General features: G+C 30.7%; 1 protein-coding gene across 1 annotated transcript; it reads right to left on the bottom strand.

Annotated features, from left to right (window-relative positions):
• Positions 1 to 337: 337 nt before the first annotated feature.
• LOC111701369 (uncharacterized) lies at positions 338 to 10,727 on the bottom strand. Its single transcript, XM_023472627.1, has 5 exons — positions 10,290 to 10,727; positions 7,015 to 7,110; positions 5,444 to 5,496; positions 1,588 to 1,730; positions 338 to 463 (listed from the first exon to the last, which is right to left on the bottom strand). Exons 1-5 carry the CDS (start codon positions 10,339 to 10,341, stop codon positions 442 to 444), a joined length of 366 nt encoding a protein of 121 aa, XP_023328395.1. The 5' UTR covers positions 10,342 to 10,727; the 3' UTR covers positions 338 to 441.
• Positions 10,728 to 14,924: the final 4,197 nt, after the last annotated feature.

The raw sequence follows: 14,924 nt of genomic DNA, 5'->3' as shown, positions 1-14,924 counted from the left end.
TACAAACAATAGACACTGTAATATGAAGCATGTACTGTATATGTGTAACAAATAATTTTTCAAACTTTAAAAAAAATGTTTTACAAAATTTTCCTAATATCTTTTGAAGGAAATAATTTTTTTTGGCACTCCTTCCTTTTTGTGTAAAAAATGTCTAAATTGCGTTTTAAATTTCCCCATAAGCGATTTTGAAAAAAAAAATAATAAAAATCGGAGTTTTAGAGGTATAAAATGCTATTTCAGGCGAGAAATTTAAAAATAATTGCTTCTCAGTATTTTTTTCAATCTTAAATAAACGAAAGTGAAGATTTGAATTTGAATTGCCCATCTACATATACATACATTTCAAAATATGAAACTAAAATTATATCTACAATATCTTTACATTTCTTAAATTAAAAATTTATTTGATTAGAGATCACACCGGTCTTTTGAATTGTTTTACAGGTCTGGCTGATACCACCTGAAAAAAAATATTGATAAAGATGTCTAAAAGACTCTGTTTTTTCTTCTTCATTTTTAAACTTATTTCCAGATTTTAAGGATATTTGACTACCCCTGAGTCCAAAGTTGAATCAGCCCCCTAGATAAAGAAAATGAGTTTTCATCACAAACTTTGATTTTCTAGTTCCTATATCTTTGCAACCCAATACCTTAATTATTTCAAACAGAAAAGTTTGAGTTTGTGGCAAATACTCAATTCCTTAATTTTGATGGCTTTGGCTCCACTTTCATATTGTATTGTTACTTTTAATATTCCAAGAGAGTTATTCTTCAAGAAGTGCTAATATTTATTATCTATACAAGCCTTTTACTCAAATATATATGTATATATTCAGTTTTCAAACTTCATATTTTATTAAAAAAGAATTATACTAATACAATGTTTCACGCCTCATGACGATCCTCAGTAGTCAAAATTCTTTGAAAAAATATATATATATATATATATCCATGTAAGCCATAGCTATAGCCAAACGGCTAGAAGAAATTGGATGAAACCTTGGGTTCCCTGGGGATATAATGGGATAAAAAATTTGATTTTTTTTTCAAAATTCAAAAGTGTTTTTAAAATTCTTTGTGCAACCCTGGGCACTTCAGCTAGTATAACACATTTGATAACCTCTGTTCATAGAGATTGAGAATAGAATATATAGAGAGGAATTAAAAGAATCTCTCGGTATGAATTTTGTCAGTCCCTTTCAGCCTGAAAGGGAGTTCAAAGTGTACAAATCATGTAAATGTTCACAAATTATATGCAGTAGAGTACATTAATACAGTATGTTCCCTAGACTNATTAGCAACAAACGACCCAACTGAATGCACATCACGATGTCAATGAACTGGGCCAAAAGTTCTTCTCAATAGCGCTTCATTAAAAAGGAGTTATAAGATGGTAAATCTATATAATAAAACAAGACATTCGTGTTCATATAAATGTTACTTATTGCCGGCCAAACGGCTGGACCGATTGAGCTGAATTTTTTGTGGACACTCAGGGGCGGCCGGTGGTGTTATTTTTTTCCACGGGCAACGCCGGGCCCTAGTATCTAAAAAACAGTAGGATACAGAGGAAAAGATATATACCTAATAAACAGTAGGATACAGAGGAAAGGCAGAGCAAGGTTTGTTGATGAGAGAACAGATGAGCGCAATGCCCCATTGCACAAATAGAAATTACAATAGCAAAACTTCTCAGTGCCAGCACCATAGCTGTTAGTCTCACATTCCTAAACAAATATTTAAATTATTGATAAATTGTGATCATAAACACGGCAAACTAAACAGAAGTAAGATTTGACATTACAGGTTCAACTTTGTGACCTTGTAGCTCCTCTAGTTGGTTCTTCTTGAAATTGTATAAAGTGTATCGAGATTTTAGCCGGCGCTCAATTGGAACCGGTTTTGTCGGATCAACGAAGCTACTTAAATTTTTTAAATTCAGCCTCCACTCACATATTAGAAATTCAAACTTTTTTGTTCTTACTAACAACTCTTTAATAAGTGGAGTTATGATTAAAAAAATTAAAATAAAAAATAAAACTATATAATATCGATTTAATTTTTCAAGAATATAAATAATAAACTTTCTCCCAAAACACTTCAGGGGAATAAAATTCCTAACTTTGATCAGGCCCATAACTAACATTAAGATTTAAGGGTCGTCTTTGGTCGAAGCAACAAAGTGTTTATTTTTATTGTTTATGTTTTTTTTTATTTAGGTTCATAGGGTTCATATATAAAAGCCCGTCTGCATACTTTAATCTTAATTAAAGTCAAGGCCAGATTTGTAAACTAAAAATAAACATGTGCACAGAACTACATATGTTAATCGTTTTAATATTTTTTGGGAACATTTGAGTTTGTTGCAAAGACTCAAAACTACACCATTAAACAAATTCTGATATTAATAATTCTGAATCAATCAAAATACGGAAATTTTTATTAAAATGCGTTGAATTCATTTTCACCTTGTGCTTTGTTTTTTAACTGTAATAAAAAACAAAATCCAAAAATTGTCTTTTTCAAGTTAGGATAAAAAAATGACTTTCATTTCACGTGCCGGGCCGAATTTCAACTGGCCAGGGCTAGCAGTACAGTACAACTACAGACTATATGAGGCAAAACGAGACTGTACGCCAAATGAATTATCCCCTTATACTGAATTTTCTGTGAAGGTTTACCCATAAAGGATAAGACTTTAGAAACGAATTCATTTTGTCTGTTTTCCTATATTCATGATTCCCTTCAACTTGAAACTTTTTTCATTTTTTGATTAACCATCAAAGAAGCAATTAAAATACTATATTTAAGGCAGCAAACTTAAGTGAACCTTGGGATTGCCATTCACCATGTTTAAAGAGTTTCAGGTCGTCTTTACAGTCTCATCCTTTCAGAATAACTCTGTATGTGCGCATGCGCAAACCTGACACAAAGTTTCAGGTTAAGATCATAAGCACGGTTTAGAATTTTCGTCTCCTACAGCTTTGACATAGTGTCATTTTTGATAAAATCCTTTAATAAATATTCCCAAATATTTTCTTTTTCAAGTTAGGATAAAAAAATGACTTTCATTTCACGTGCCGGGCCGAATTTCAACTGGCCAGGGCTAGCAGTACAGTACAGCTACAGACTATATGAGGCAAAACGAGACTGTACGCCAAATGAATTATCCCCTTATACTGAATTTTCTGTGAAGGTTTACCCATAAAGAATAAAACTTTAGAAACGAATTCATTTTGCCTGTTTTCCTATATTCATGATTCCCTTCAACTTAAAACTTTTTTCATTTTTTTAATAATCATCAAAGAAGCAATTAAAATACTATATTTACGGCAGCAAACTTAAGTGAACCTTGGGATCGCCATTCACCATGTTTAAAGAGTTTCAGGTCGTCTTTACAGTCTCATCCTTTCAGGAAAACTCTGTATGTGCGCATGCGCAAACCTGACGCAAAGTTTCAGGTTTAGAACATAAGCACGGTTTAGAATTTTCGTCTCCTGCAGCTTTTGACATAGTGTCATTTTTGATAAAATCCTTTAATAAATATTCCCAAATATTGTTCATCGGGGGGGGGGGGGGAAGCCAAATCCCCCCCCCCCTTTGCTTTCAACATTCTTAATCCTAGATTAGTATCTACTTGTTAAATTTGAACCACTCAAGTAAATCTAGAGCAATTTTAAAAGTCAACATTTTTATTCCAGAAAAATCATCATAAGACGTACAGGGTGTCCCACGAACCATTCAAGACATACAGGGTGTCCCACGAAACATGATAGTTGGTGAATAGTTTAGAATGTTTTCTTCCATAATTTGTTAAGTTGTTTGATACCAAAGGCAATAAGAAAAAAATATTATATGGGATTCATATTATAGTGAAATTTATTCCAAAGTAAAATATATTTGAGCAAAAGATTGGATCGTTTCCCGACCCTTATCAGCTTAGTTTTGGTTCTTTCTTCAAAACATGGGAGAAAAAAGTTTACCAAAACCAGTTCAGATAAGTTTTGGAAATCATCTGGGTTGCAAGGTTAAGTTATGGATAAGATATTTAAATGAGAACTATATGATATGGGTTGCTAGGATAAGATATTGAAAGGAGAACTATATGATTTGGGTTGCTAGGAAAAGATATTGAAAGGAGAACTATATGATAGGGGTGGCTAGGACAAGATATTGAAAGGAGAATAATATGATATGGGTTGCTAGGATAAGATATTGAAAGGAGAACTATATGAAATGGGTTGCTAGGATAAGGTATTGAAAGGAGAACTATATGATATGGGTTGCTAGGATAAGATATTGAAAGGAGAACTATTTGATATAAAAACAGGAACCTGATACCCTTCCATTAGCAATAGAACTTGCAGTGTCATTTGATATCCTCTACATTAGTATAAAACAGTGAGAAGATTTATGTAGCTTCATTGTTCTCCTACCACCATATTCACTTTATTTTACCAACAGAAAATAAAGAATTAAAGGGACTGTAAGCATAATTTTAAGAAGTGACCCTCCATGCAAGGAGAGCCGTTCACATGGAGGGTCACATGTAGAGTCACATGGAGAGCCGGTTACATGGAGGGTCACATGTAGAGTCACATGGAGGGTTACATGTAGAGTCACAAGGAGGGTCACATGTGGAATCACATGGAGGGCCGGTCACATGTAGGGTCACATGTAGAGTCACATGGAGGGTCACATGTAGATTCACATGGAGGGTCACATGTGGAGTCACATGGAGGGCCGGTCACATGGAGGGTCCCATGTAGAGTCACATGGAGGGTCACATGTAGAGTCACATGGAGTGTCACATGTAGAGTCAGATGGAGGGCCGGTCACATGGAGAGTCCGATGGAGGCCCGGTCACATGAATTGTCACATGGAGAGTCACATGAAGGGCCGGTCACTTGGAGTTACACGAACAGTTCCTTTTAGGCATTCAAGTTTAACACTTGGCATGATGGATTTTAAGTAATAAATCAAAGCCAACCCATTGCATGGACATACTTTGTTTTACATGATTCATCTTGCACTTCGCACATCAATCAAAAGACGACCTTCGAATGAGCTTTAACCTAGCTAAGAGCCGGATATATACTTATTGACTGTATCCAGTTTCCACACATGTTCAATAGTTATTACCATGTTATTACCATGTTATTACCATGTCATAACCATGTTATTACCATGTTATTACCATGTTATTACCATGTTATTACCATGTTATTACCATGTTACCATAATTATTACCATGTTGAATACAAGTTAGTTACGATCTATGCCTTAAAATAAACCAATTATACAGAATAGACATCGGATTGCAAAGATATAAGTATTAGAAAATCTGAGTTTGTGACAAAGACTCAATTCCTATAAGAGCAAATCATTTACAGCAATCAAACTACTTACTTCAAAGGTTTTATTCTAATAAAAAACTCACCTTATAATAAACTTTATCCTTGGTAGAGCACCCTCTTCCTGTAACATCCCCTCCTTAACAAAAATAAATGAATTCAGTCTATGTCACAAACTCGAATATAATCCCCATATCTTTGCAACCTGATGGTGTAAACCTTTGTAATTACAAATTTACAAAATTCATAGTTATAAATACTAAATGACTTTGACATGGGTGCAAAGATATGGGAATTAGAAATCAGAGTTTGTGGCAAAGACTGGATTTCTTTAAAACAATAAGTTAAACCAAAAAAAGGGAAACAACACATATTTTCAAATTCTGTTCACTTTGCAATTCGACTTCGAATACTTTTGATCTTTATTAGAACTTTCATAATTAAAAGTTTATCGATTCAAAGGTGTGCAGCTAGCCGGGATCAGGTTGAAAAAATATAGAAATCAGAAGATTAGAATTTGTAACAATTGTTCAGTTTCTATATGAGGATTAACTGAAACGACTCTACATAGTTTTCATGTTACTAAATATTAATTTGAATAAATTAAGGGATTTAGGAAAATATGATTTTACATTTGTATGTACAGGGTTACCCACAAAAGGATGAGACTGTAAAGACGAACCAAAGCTCTAAAAATATAACGATTTGATGCTTTATTTTTGGTTTCTGCATTCAATGGAGTATTTTAATGGTTTACTTTATGATTATGCACAGAAATAAGGAAGTTTTGGTCTGTACAAGGAACCCAAAATGCAAGAAAAACTAACTAAACAAATTCTGTACAACCCCTTGAAGGGAGCCCAGTAGTATACGAGGGAAGCTCTTGTATTATCGGAGTTCTATGTTCATGAACCCATAGTATTCCAAACTAGAAAATTAGATCAGAATTCTGCCAAATATAATTGTGAAAAGAAAATCCAAATTGAACACTTTGATATTTTTAAAATTTTTACATCTAGAGTTGCAAAACAGTATCAGTGGAATGTTAAGGTTAATTTCTCGAGGGCAAAGGTCTGGTGAAACTTCAATTTTGGCCAGGTTAAATGTTTTGGTGGGGATTAGAGATAGCTCGTAATCTTAAAGGTTAATTCAACAAATTTAAAAAACGACAATTTTACGTCTCATAAGTGATATCAATCGTTTTTCAAAAACATTCAATAAAACTTTCAAAACTTGAAATACTGCTAAAGTTTGATTTTGTCAAGGTTTGCAATATTTTTTATCCTCGAAAGAAAATTTAAAACAATATATTTTTATTCAGAATCAAAATTTGGCAAAATTGTTGCAACTTTTCAAGGCTGTCTGGATCTTTGTGCATTGTTATGCTATTTATCAATCAGCCTTGGGTCAGAATTAATAATATCTCTACCAATTTTTAAGACATTAAACAGGCAGAAAACATTTTTAAAATCCCTTGAAATAATAATTATTTTTTTTAATACGTCAATAGCATAACAAGAATAAGATTCATCTAGATTCATTTATAAAATTCTCGATTTGTATTCATTATCAATAATTCTTTTGAATTCTTTTTAATTTTAAATTTTGTCGTCACAGAATTCAGAACTCAAATTTTATAAAAAAAAAGTTGACTTACGTTCTCCATATCTGATAAAACAAGTTCGGTATCCAAGATTTTCATCACATTTCACAATCTTGTCCAGCTGATCACTGTAGCACTTTAAACCATTACCTAAATAAAACAGCTGATCACTGTAGCACTTTAAACCATTTCCTAAATATAACAGCTGATCACTCTTTAGCACTTTAAACCATTTCCTAAATATAACAGCTGATTACTGTAGCACTTTAAACCATTTCCTAAATATAACAGCTGATCACTGAATAGCACTTAAACCATTTCCTTAACAGCTGATTACTGTAGCACTTTAAACCATCACCTAAATATAACAACTGATAACTGTAGCACTTTAAACCTTTTCCTAAATATAACAGCTGATCACTGTAGCACCTTAAACCATTTCCTAAATATAGGAGCTGATCACTGTAGCACTTTAAACCATCACCTAAATATAACAACTGATCCCTGTACCACTTTTAACCATTTCCGAAAAATAACAGCTGATCACTGTAGCACCTTAAACCATTTCCTAAATATAGGAGCTGATCACTGTAGCACTTTAAACCATTTCCTAAATATGACAGCTGATCCCTGTAGCACTTTAAAACATCACCTAAATATAACAACTGATCACTGAATAGCGCTTAAAACCATTTCCTTAATTTAACTGCTGATTACTGTAGCACTTTAAACCATCACCTAAATATAACAACTGACAACTGTACCACTTTAAACCATTTACCTAAATATAACAACTGANTGTAGCACTTTAAACCATTTCCTAAATAAAACAGCTGATCACTGTAGCACTTTAAACCATTTCCTAAATATAACAGCTGATCACTGTAGCACTTTAAACCATTTCCTAAATATAACAGCTGATCACTGTAGCACTTTAAACCATCACCTAAATATAACAACTGACAACTGTACCACTTTAAACCATTTACCTAAATATAACAACTGATAGCTGTACCACTTTAAACCAATTACCTAATAAAACAGCAAATCATTGTTCTATTTAGGTTAATTTTGTTCATTTTAAAAACTATAATGATAAAACCACTCTGACCATTAAATTATTTTTATTCTTAAAAATAAAAAAGAGTAAATTTTCTTAAACTTATTTGAGAAATAATTTATACTTTCTCTGCAAAATATTTTTCCAGCTTTATTGAAAAATTATCCTAAAATTGAAATCTAATACGTTGATAAAGCCATTTCACGGATGAAAGTACGGATAAAATAAATCTGCTCACGGATTTTGAAACATTTTCCCCGATTTTTTGTGTAATCTACAATCTTAATCTTTTCCTCGATGTAAACTTGGAAATTTGAAAACAGTTTATTTATTATTAAAATTAAATTATTCTAACTGAGCTCACTTCAAAGGTTTACCCAACCTTAGTATAGCATACTTAACAACATAACCATATACCTTTAATTTACTGAAGAAGTTAATTTGGATATTTTGTGGCAAAATATTTGATTTCGAATAAAATTCATATAAAATTAAACAATAAAAAAAATAAAAAAAATGAAGGAGAAAGAAAAACAAATACGAAATAAAGGAACGTTTGGTTACTTTAAAAGGCTTAACTAAATGTGTTAATGAAATATATCAAAATTTAATTACTGCAAAAACTTGAACAACATGTAGATTTAACGTGTAGACTTAACACTAAAACAGTTAAGTGTATTTGATTTTGTTACAATTACAAAGGAAATAGTTTTACTCATTACTTATTATATCACTAATTAAGGGAAATTGGTCTGTTTACATTGCACAATTTCTGTGTGTCATGTTTATTGGACTATATAACATTAGTCTAAAAGTCGTCTTCCTATTTCAGAGTTTTATGGTTTTTACTGTAACTAGGCTATTAAACAATATAAATTAACAAAAAAATTCTCAAAAAAAAAGTTTATGTATGTAGTTTAAGACGTTAGTAAAAGAAAAGAACAAAGAAATAATTGAACTACATGAATGAACAAAGTTTCTTTTCTTTCTTATAAATGCACATTACTTAAAAAGGAACAGAAAAATTGTATTGCCCCTTTTTGCACGTTGTGCTTAAACTTAAGATATTATGTACTTTTTTCAAATTCTCTTCTGATTTCTTTCCAAACCAAATATTAATTGTCTATTTTTTCTAATGAAACGCATTTTTATTTGAGCATGTTTATCAATATGCCACACAGTTTTATTCCATGGGGTTACCTAGAATAAGTCACACAGCGGAAGCTTTTTGGGTTTTGAACATACTCCCCTTCAGAAAATAAGGAGTTTTTAATGTTATGCAGTTTTTATTTCAAAAAATATCAAAAACGCAAATCTTAGAAACAGAAACGATTTTTATATTCCTAGAGAAAAATCTACAAAAATTGGACTGCTTCCTTCTCACAATTTCCCTAAAATACGGTATGAAAATAAACGGCACTTTCCTAAACTTTTAAATACTAATCTTATTTTCAATTTTAAACAGAATTTAATTGAAGATTTTTATCAGCAGAACAAATGTTTTAATTCTATCACATGCTATGTTTGCAAAAGAATCGAAGAAAGCAAAGACGACTTTACAAAGAAAAGACTAAAAAGAGTAAAAGATATAATCAAACATAAAGGATGTCAAAAATTGGCGCGAATTAAAAAGATGCTAAAAAATGCCCGTTTTGTGTAGAACCTTTATCTTTTTCATAACCCTTAAAGCCTANTGTCCCTTTAATTAGATCTGTTTAATATGTGCTTACTGTTCCTTTAATTTGATCTGTTTAATATGCGCTTAGTGTCCCTTTAATTAGATCTGTTTAATATGTGCTTACTGTTCCTTTAATTTGATCTGTTTAATATGCGCTTAGTGTCCCTTTAATTAGATCTGTTTAATATGTGCTTACTGTTCCTTTAATTTGATCTGTTTAATATGCGCTTAGTGTCCCTTTAATTAGATCTGTTTAATATGTGCTTACTGTTCCTTTAATTTGATCTGTTTAATATGCGCTTAGTGTCCCTTTAATAAGATCTGTTTAATATGTGCTTACTGTTCCTTTAATTAGATCTGTTTAATATGCGTTTAGTGTCCCTTTAATAAGATCTGTTTAATATGTGCTTACTGTCCCTTTAATTTGATCTGTTTAATATGAGGAACAATGAAAAAAAAAGTAAAAAAATAGCAGTTGGCCTTGCAAAGGTAAATAATTTGACCCAAAGTTGGCGAAGCCTCCCTTTAAGTAAATATAATGAATATAAGAAGATCAGGAAGAAATGACAGGCTAAGACGCCTCGAATATACCTGTTGCCAGCAGGCACAGAGACACAAGAAATAAAATCTTTTTCTTCTTCATCTTTTTTCTTCTTAATGGAATCTTCTAGTCATTTTATCACTTTCTGGTTTTCATCCAAACTTTACACTCTGATCACTAAGTTTTTGTGCCTCTAAATACTTCCATGAAAAAATCTCCTAATTTTCTAAAATAATTAAAGTATTTATTCGGTGCAGAGGTTTCGTCAGATTTTCTTTAATCCAGGTTGAATTTTACTCCAGGGATTAAACCCTGTGTTTGCTCCAGGTCCCCCGTTGAATATAGTATGGATTGCTGCGGGACTGGATCTTGCTCCGGAAAGAGTAGAATCTAGGAGTTGTGAGGAGAACGAGGATAGTTTCTCTATCCGTATCCGTCCCGCCCTCTCCCCGTATACTAGAGACTACCCGGAGATAATTCCGTCCTTTTCCTGTATACTTTAGATATACCGGAGATTTTTCATTCTGCCTTATCCTAGCAGGGAGTTTCAGAAAACATGTTGTAAACAATTCTATATAAAAAACTGATTTTTGTAGTTTTAATCAAAACATCAATATTTATATATATATACATAAAGTTGTAATCTTTTTTGTTTGTTTGTTTGTATGTCCGATCACACCCCAAGACTAATTTATCTCAAATTTTGATTGGAGAACTAGGGAGAATTAACCACGAGAATATTCTCAGCTTGGTTTTGAGATTCTAACTTGATTTACAAGGAAAATTGATAAAACCGTAATTTACGATAATTATGTGTAGTGAATATTTGCAAATTNCACATACCATATATATTACCATTTTCCACATACCATATATATTACCATTTTCCACATACCATATATGTTAACATTTTCCACATACCATATATATTACCATTTTACACATACCATATATTTAGTATATTTCTTTCCTCTCAATTTCTCACCAAAATTTATATTTTAACATTGTTTTAAAACCATTATTAATTCTAGACCTGGCAATCGTTCGCATATTCTAAACATCTATTTATGAAGTCGCTCTGTTACAAACGGCTTTAATCGATTTTTCTCACAAGTCATAGGAAAACGGAAAAAATGTTTGTGAAAATAAGTTATGTTAAAGGTGAGTTGGCAACAACATTTTAATGATAAGTTTATAAAATATGAAATAACATCTACTTATACTTTTACTTCGCATATCTGAAAGATCTATTTTTTTGGTTTGTTTGAAGCACAACAAACGGAATAAAATTGATTACCAAAAATAATATGGAATTGTGCAATATTAATATAAATTATGAGATAATTTTTTTTAATGAACAGTGCAAAAATAAATTATGCAAATCTTGTTTTAGCAAAATAAGAGAAAAATTCGGCGAATTTCTAAAATCTAAAAAGGGCTTATGCAAAATTTTGCAAACTTTAGCAATTTTTTGCATAATCTTTGCATCACTTTGCATAAAATATTTTTTGTGGTTAAAAATATTTCATCATTTAAAAAAAGCCAGGTTAGATGTTTTCCAAAATTGTATACTTTGTTAAGTGAATGAAATATTTTGTAATGTGTGAAGTGCAAAAACAATGCAAAATGTGAATTAACCCCCCCCCCCNGGTTTAGGTTTATATCTTAATCATTGATTTAGTTTGGGTTTAGGTTTATATCTTAATCATTGATTTAGTTTGGGTTTAGGTTTATATCTTAATCATTGATTTAGTTTGGGTTTAGGTTTATATCTTAATCATTGATTTAGTTTGGGTTTAGGTTTATATCTTAATCATTGATTTAGTTTGGGTTTAGGTTTATATCTTAATCATTGATTTAGTTTGGGTTTAGGTTTATATCTTAATCATTGATTTAGTTTGGGTTTAGGTTTATATCTTAATCATTGATTTAGTTTGGGTTTAGGTTTATATCTTAATCATTGATTTAGTTTGGGTTTAGGTTTATATCTTAATCATTGATTTAGTTTGGGTTTAGGTTTATATCTTAATCATTGATTTAGTTTGGGTTTAGGTTTATATCTTAATCATTGATTTAGTTTGGGTTTAGGTTTATATCTTAATCATTGATTTAGTTTGGGTTTAGGTTTATATCTTAATCATTGATTTAGTTTGGGTTTAGGTTTATATCTTAATCATTGATTTAGTTTGGGTTTAGGTTTATATCTTAATCATTGATTTAGTTTGGGTTTAGGTTTATATCTTAATCATTGATTTAGTTTGGGTTTAAGTTTATATCTTAATCATTGATTTAGTTTGGGTTTAGGTTTATATCTTAATCATTGATTTAGTTTGGGTTTAAGTTTATATCTTAATCATTGATTTAGTTTGGGTTTAGGTTTATATCTTAATCATTGATTTAGTTTGGGTTTAGGTTTATATCTTAATCATTGATTTAGTTTGGGTTTAGGTTTATATCCTAAACCAAAGACTTAGTTAGGGTTTAGTTTTTATTTCGACACTATCGACTAGAGATAGTAAATGATCTGTTTTGTTTAAATTCATGAAAAGAGATCGTTAGTAAAACAATTATATTTTTTTTCTTCAAATTTAAATGTCAATTAAAATATTATTTTGCTAAGTAAAAACCTTATCGTTTTTCAAGTTCGTTAAATGAACAGTTTTTATTAACGGACTGTATGATTTATAAAATGCGAACGATCTTAATGTTTGTTTTCAAAACAATCATTTTTTTAATTTCTCTGAATGATTTATAAAATGAGAACCATCTAATTAGTTCTTTTATCTTTAAATTTTTATTTTTGAACGACACCATCGTTTGTTTTAAATAATTTGTTTTGTTTACGAAAATGATGCCCATCTCTTCCTTTTACAAAGTTAGGGTTGGGTTTTTGTTAATCAGGAGAGAGGAGGAGAGGCTCATTAGTTGCAGCTTAATTAATGCAGTTGTTGCATTTAGGCCTGATCTAGGCCTGATCAACCTTGGTTGGAAATATATGTAAAACTTAAGACCTGTAAACTAAGAGTTCATTTGCGAGAGAACAGATAATTTTAATTTGGATTTTTTTTTTTTTTTTAAATTTTAATTAGTTTTAAGCATGTTCTAGCCGTAGCACCATTCCTTATTAAAAAGTTTTTTATTACAGCGGGGGTTTTGTTTTCATAACACTGAAATTTAGTGTAAGGCTCAGTATTTTCCATATTTTTACTTTTGTTAAAAATAAGAAATAAAAGTGTTGATGTATTTAAATGTATGAACTGTATAAAAAGAAGGTTTGAAGAAACATGTATTGTTAACGGAATTATGATGCGACTGCATTTCTCAATTTTATTTCACGGAATTCAAAAAGAAAAAAGAAAAATATTTTAAAACATTTTAGAGTTTTTATTATTTAAAAAACCAGTCAAAACAAAGTTTCTTGAAGAAACCTTCAGAAATCCACGAAAGCATTGATAATTCAAAGACTGAACATTAGAGGTTTCAAGGGTTGATTAGGAATCCAATTATAGTCTAGAGATATTTTTTCCACATACGATATATATTACCATTTTCCACATACCACATATATTACCATTTTCCACATACCATATATATATTACCATTTTTCACATACCATATATATTAACATTTTAGTTAGATACCATATATATTACCATTTTCCACATACCATATATATTAACATTTTCCACATACCATATATATTAACTTTTCCACATACCATATATAATACCATTTTCCACATACCATATATACTACCATTTTCCTTATACCATATATATATTACCCTTTTCCACATACCATATATATTACCATTTTTCACATACCATATATACTACCATTTTCCACATATATTACCAAGTTACAGGCCAGATAGTCTAGACTCTAGAACATTCTAGAATACTCCGATAGTAGACGATAAGTTAAATAATGATAAACTGACTCTAGAACAGTCTAGACTATCCAGATAGTAGCGGATAAGTGTAATAATAATGAACTAGACTCTAGAACAGTCTAGAATAGCCCTATAGTAGCTGATAAGTTAAATAATAATAAACTAGACTCTAGAACAGTCTAGAATATCCTGATAGTAGCCGATAAGTTAAATAATAATAAACTAGACTCTAGAACATTCTAGACTATCCAGATAGTAGCGGATAAGTGTAATAATAATGAACTAGACTCTAGAACAGTCTAGAATAGCCCTATAGTAGCTGATAAGTTAAATAATAATAAACTAAACTCTAGAACAGTCTAGACTATCCCAATAGTAGCCGATAAGTTAAATAATAATAAACTAGACTATAGAACAGTCTAGAATATTCTGATAGTAGCAGATAATTATTAAATAATAATAAACTAGACTCTAGAACAGTCTGTAATATTCTGATAGTAGCCGATAAGTTAAATAATAATAAACTAGACTCTAGAACAGTCTAGAATACCCCGATAGTAGCCGATAAGTTAAATAATAATAAACTAGACTCTAGAACAGTCTAGAATATCCCGATAGTAGCCGATAAGTTAAATAATAATTAACTAGACTCTAGAACAGTCTAGAATATCCCGATAGCAGCCGATAAGTTAAATAATACCCTTTGCAAAAAATATTGAAAAAAAGTAAAGAAGTTTTAGCCGTTTTAAAGTTTTTTTTTTAGAAATTTAGACTAAAAACTAAAATTTTCCAG

This window comes from Eurytemora carolleeae, unplaced genomic scaffold (assembly GCF_000591075.1).
Source record: "Eurytemora carolleeae unplaced genomic scaffold, Eaff_2.0 scaffold154, whole genome shotgun sequence".
Classification (NCBI taxonomy): Eukaryota; Metazoa; Arthropoda; class Copepoda; order Calanoida; family Temoridae; genus Eurytemora; species Eurytemora carolleeae.
The sequence above is the reverse complement of the archived record's forward strand: the minus strand, read 5'-3'. Positions and strand labels throughout refer to the sequence as shown.

Excerpts from the sequence above, each read along its gene's own strand:
- LOC111701369 (XM_023472627.1), bottom strand. The coding sequence starts at position 10,341 with ATGAAGAAGAAAAAGATTTTATTTCTTGTGTCTCTGTGCCTGCTGGCA. Across the intron at positions 1,731-5,443 it reads AGGATAAAGTTTATTATAAG|GAATGTGAGACTAACAGCTA; the intron begins GTGAGTTTTTTA and ends ATATTTGTTTAG. Across the intron at positions 464-1,587 it reads TGTATCCTACTGTTTATTAG|GTGGTATCAGCCAGACCTGT; the intron begins GTATATATCTTT and ends ATTTTTTTTCAG.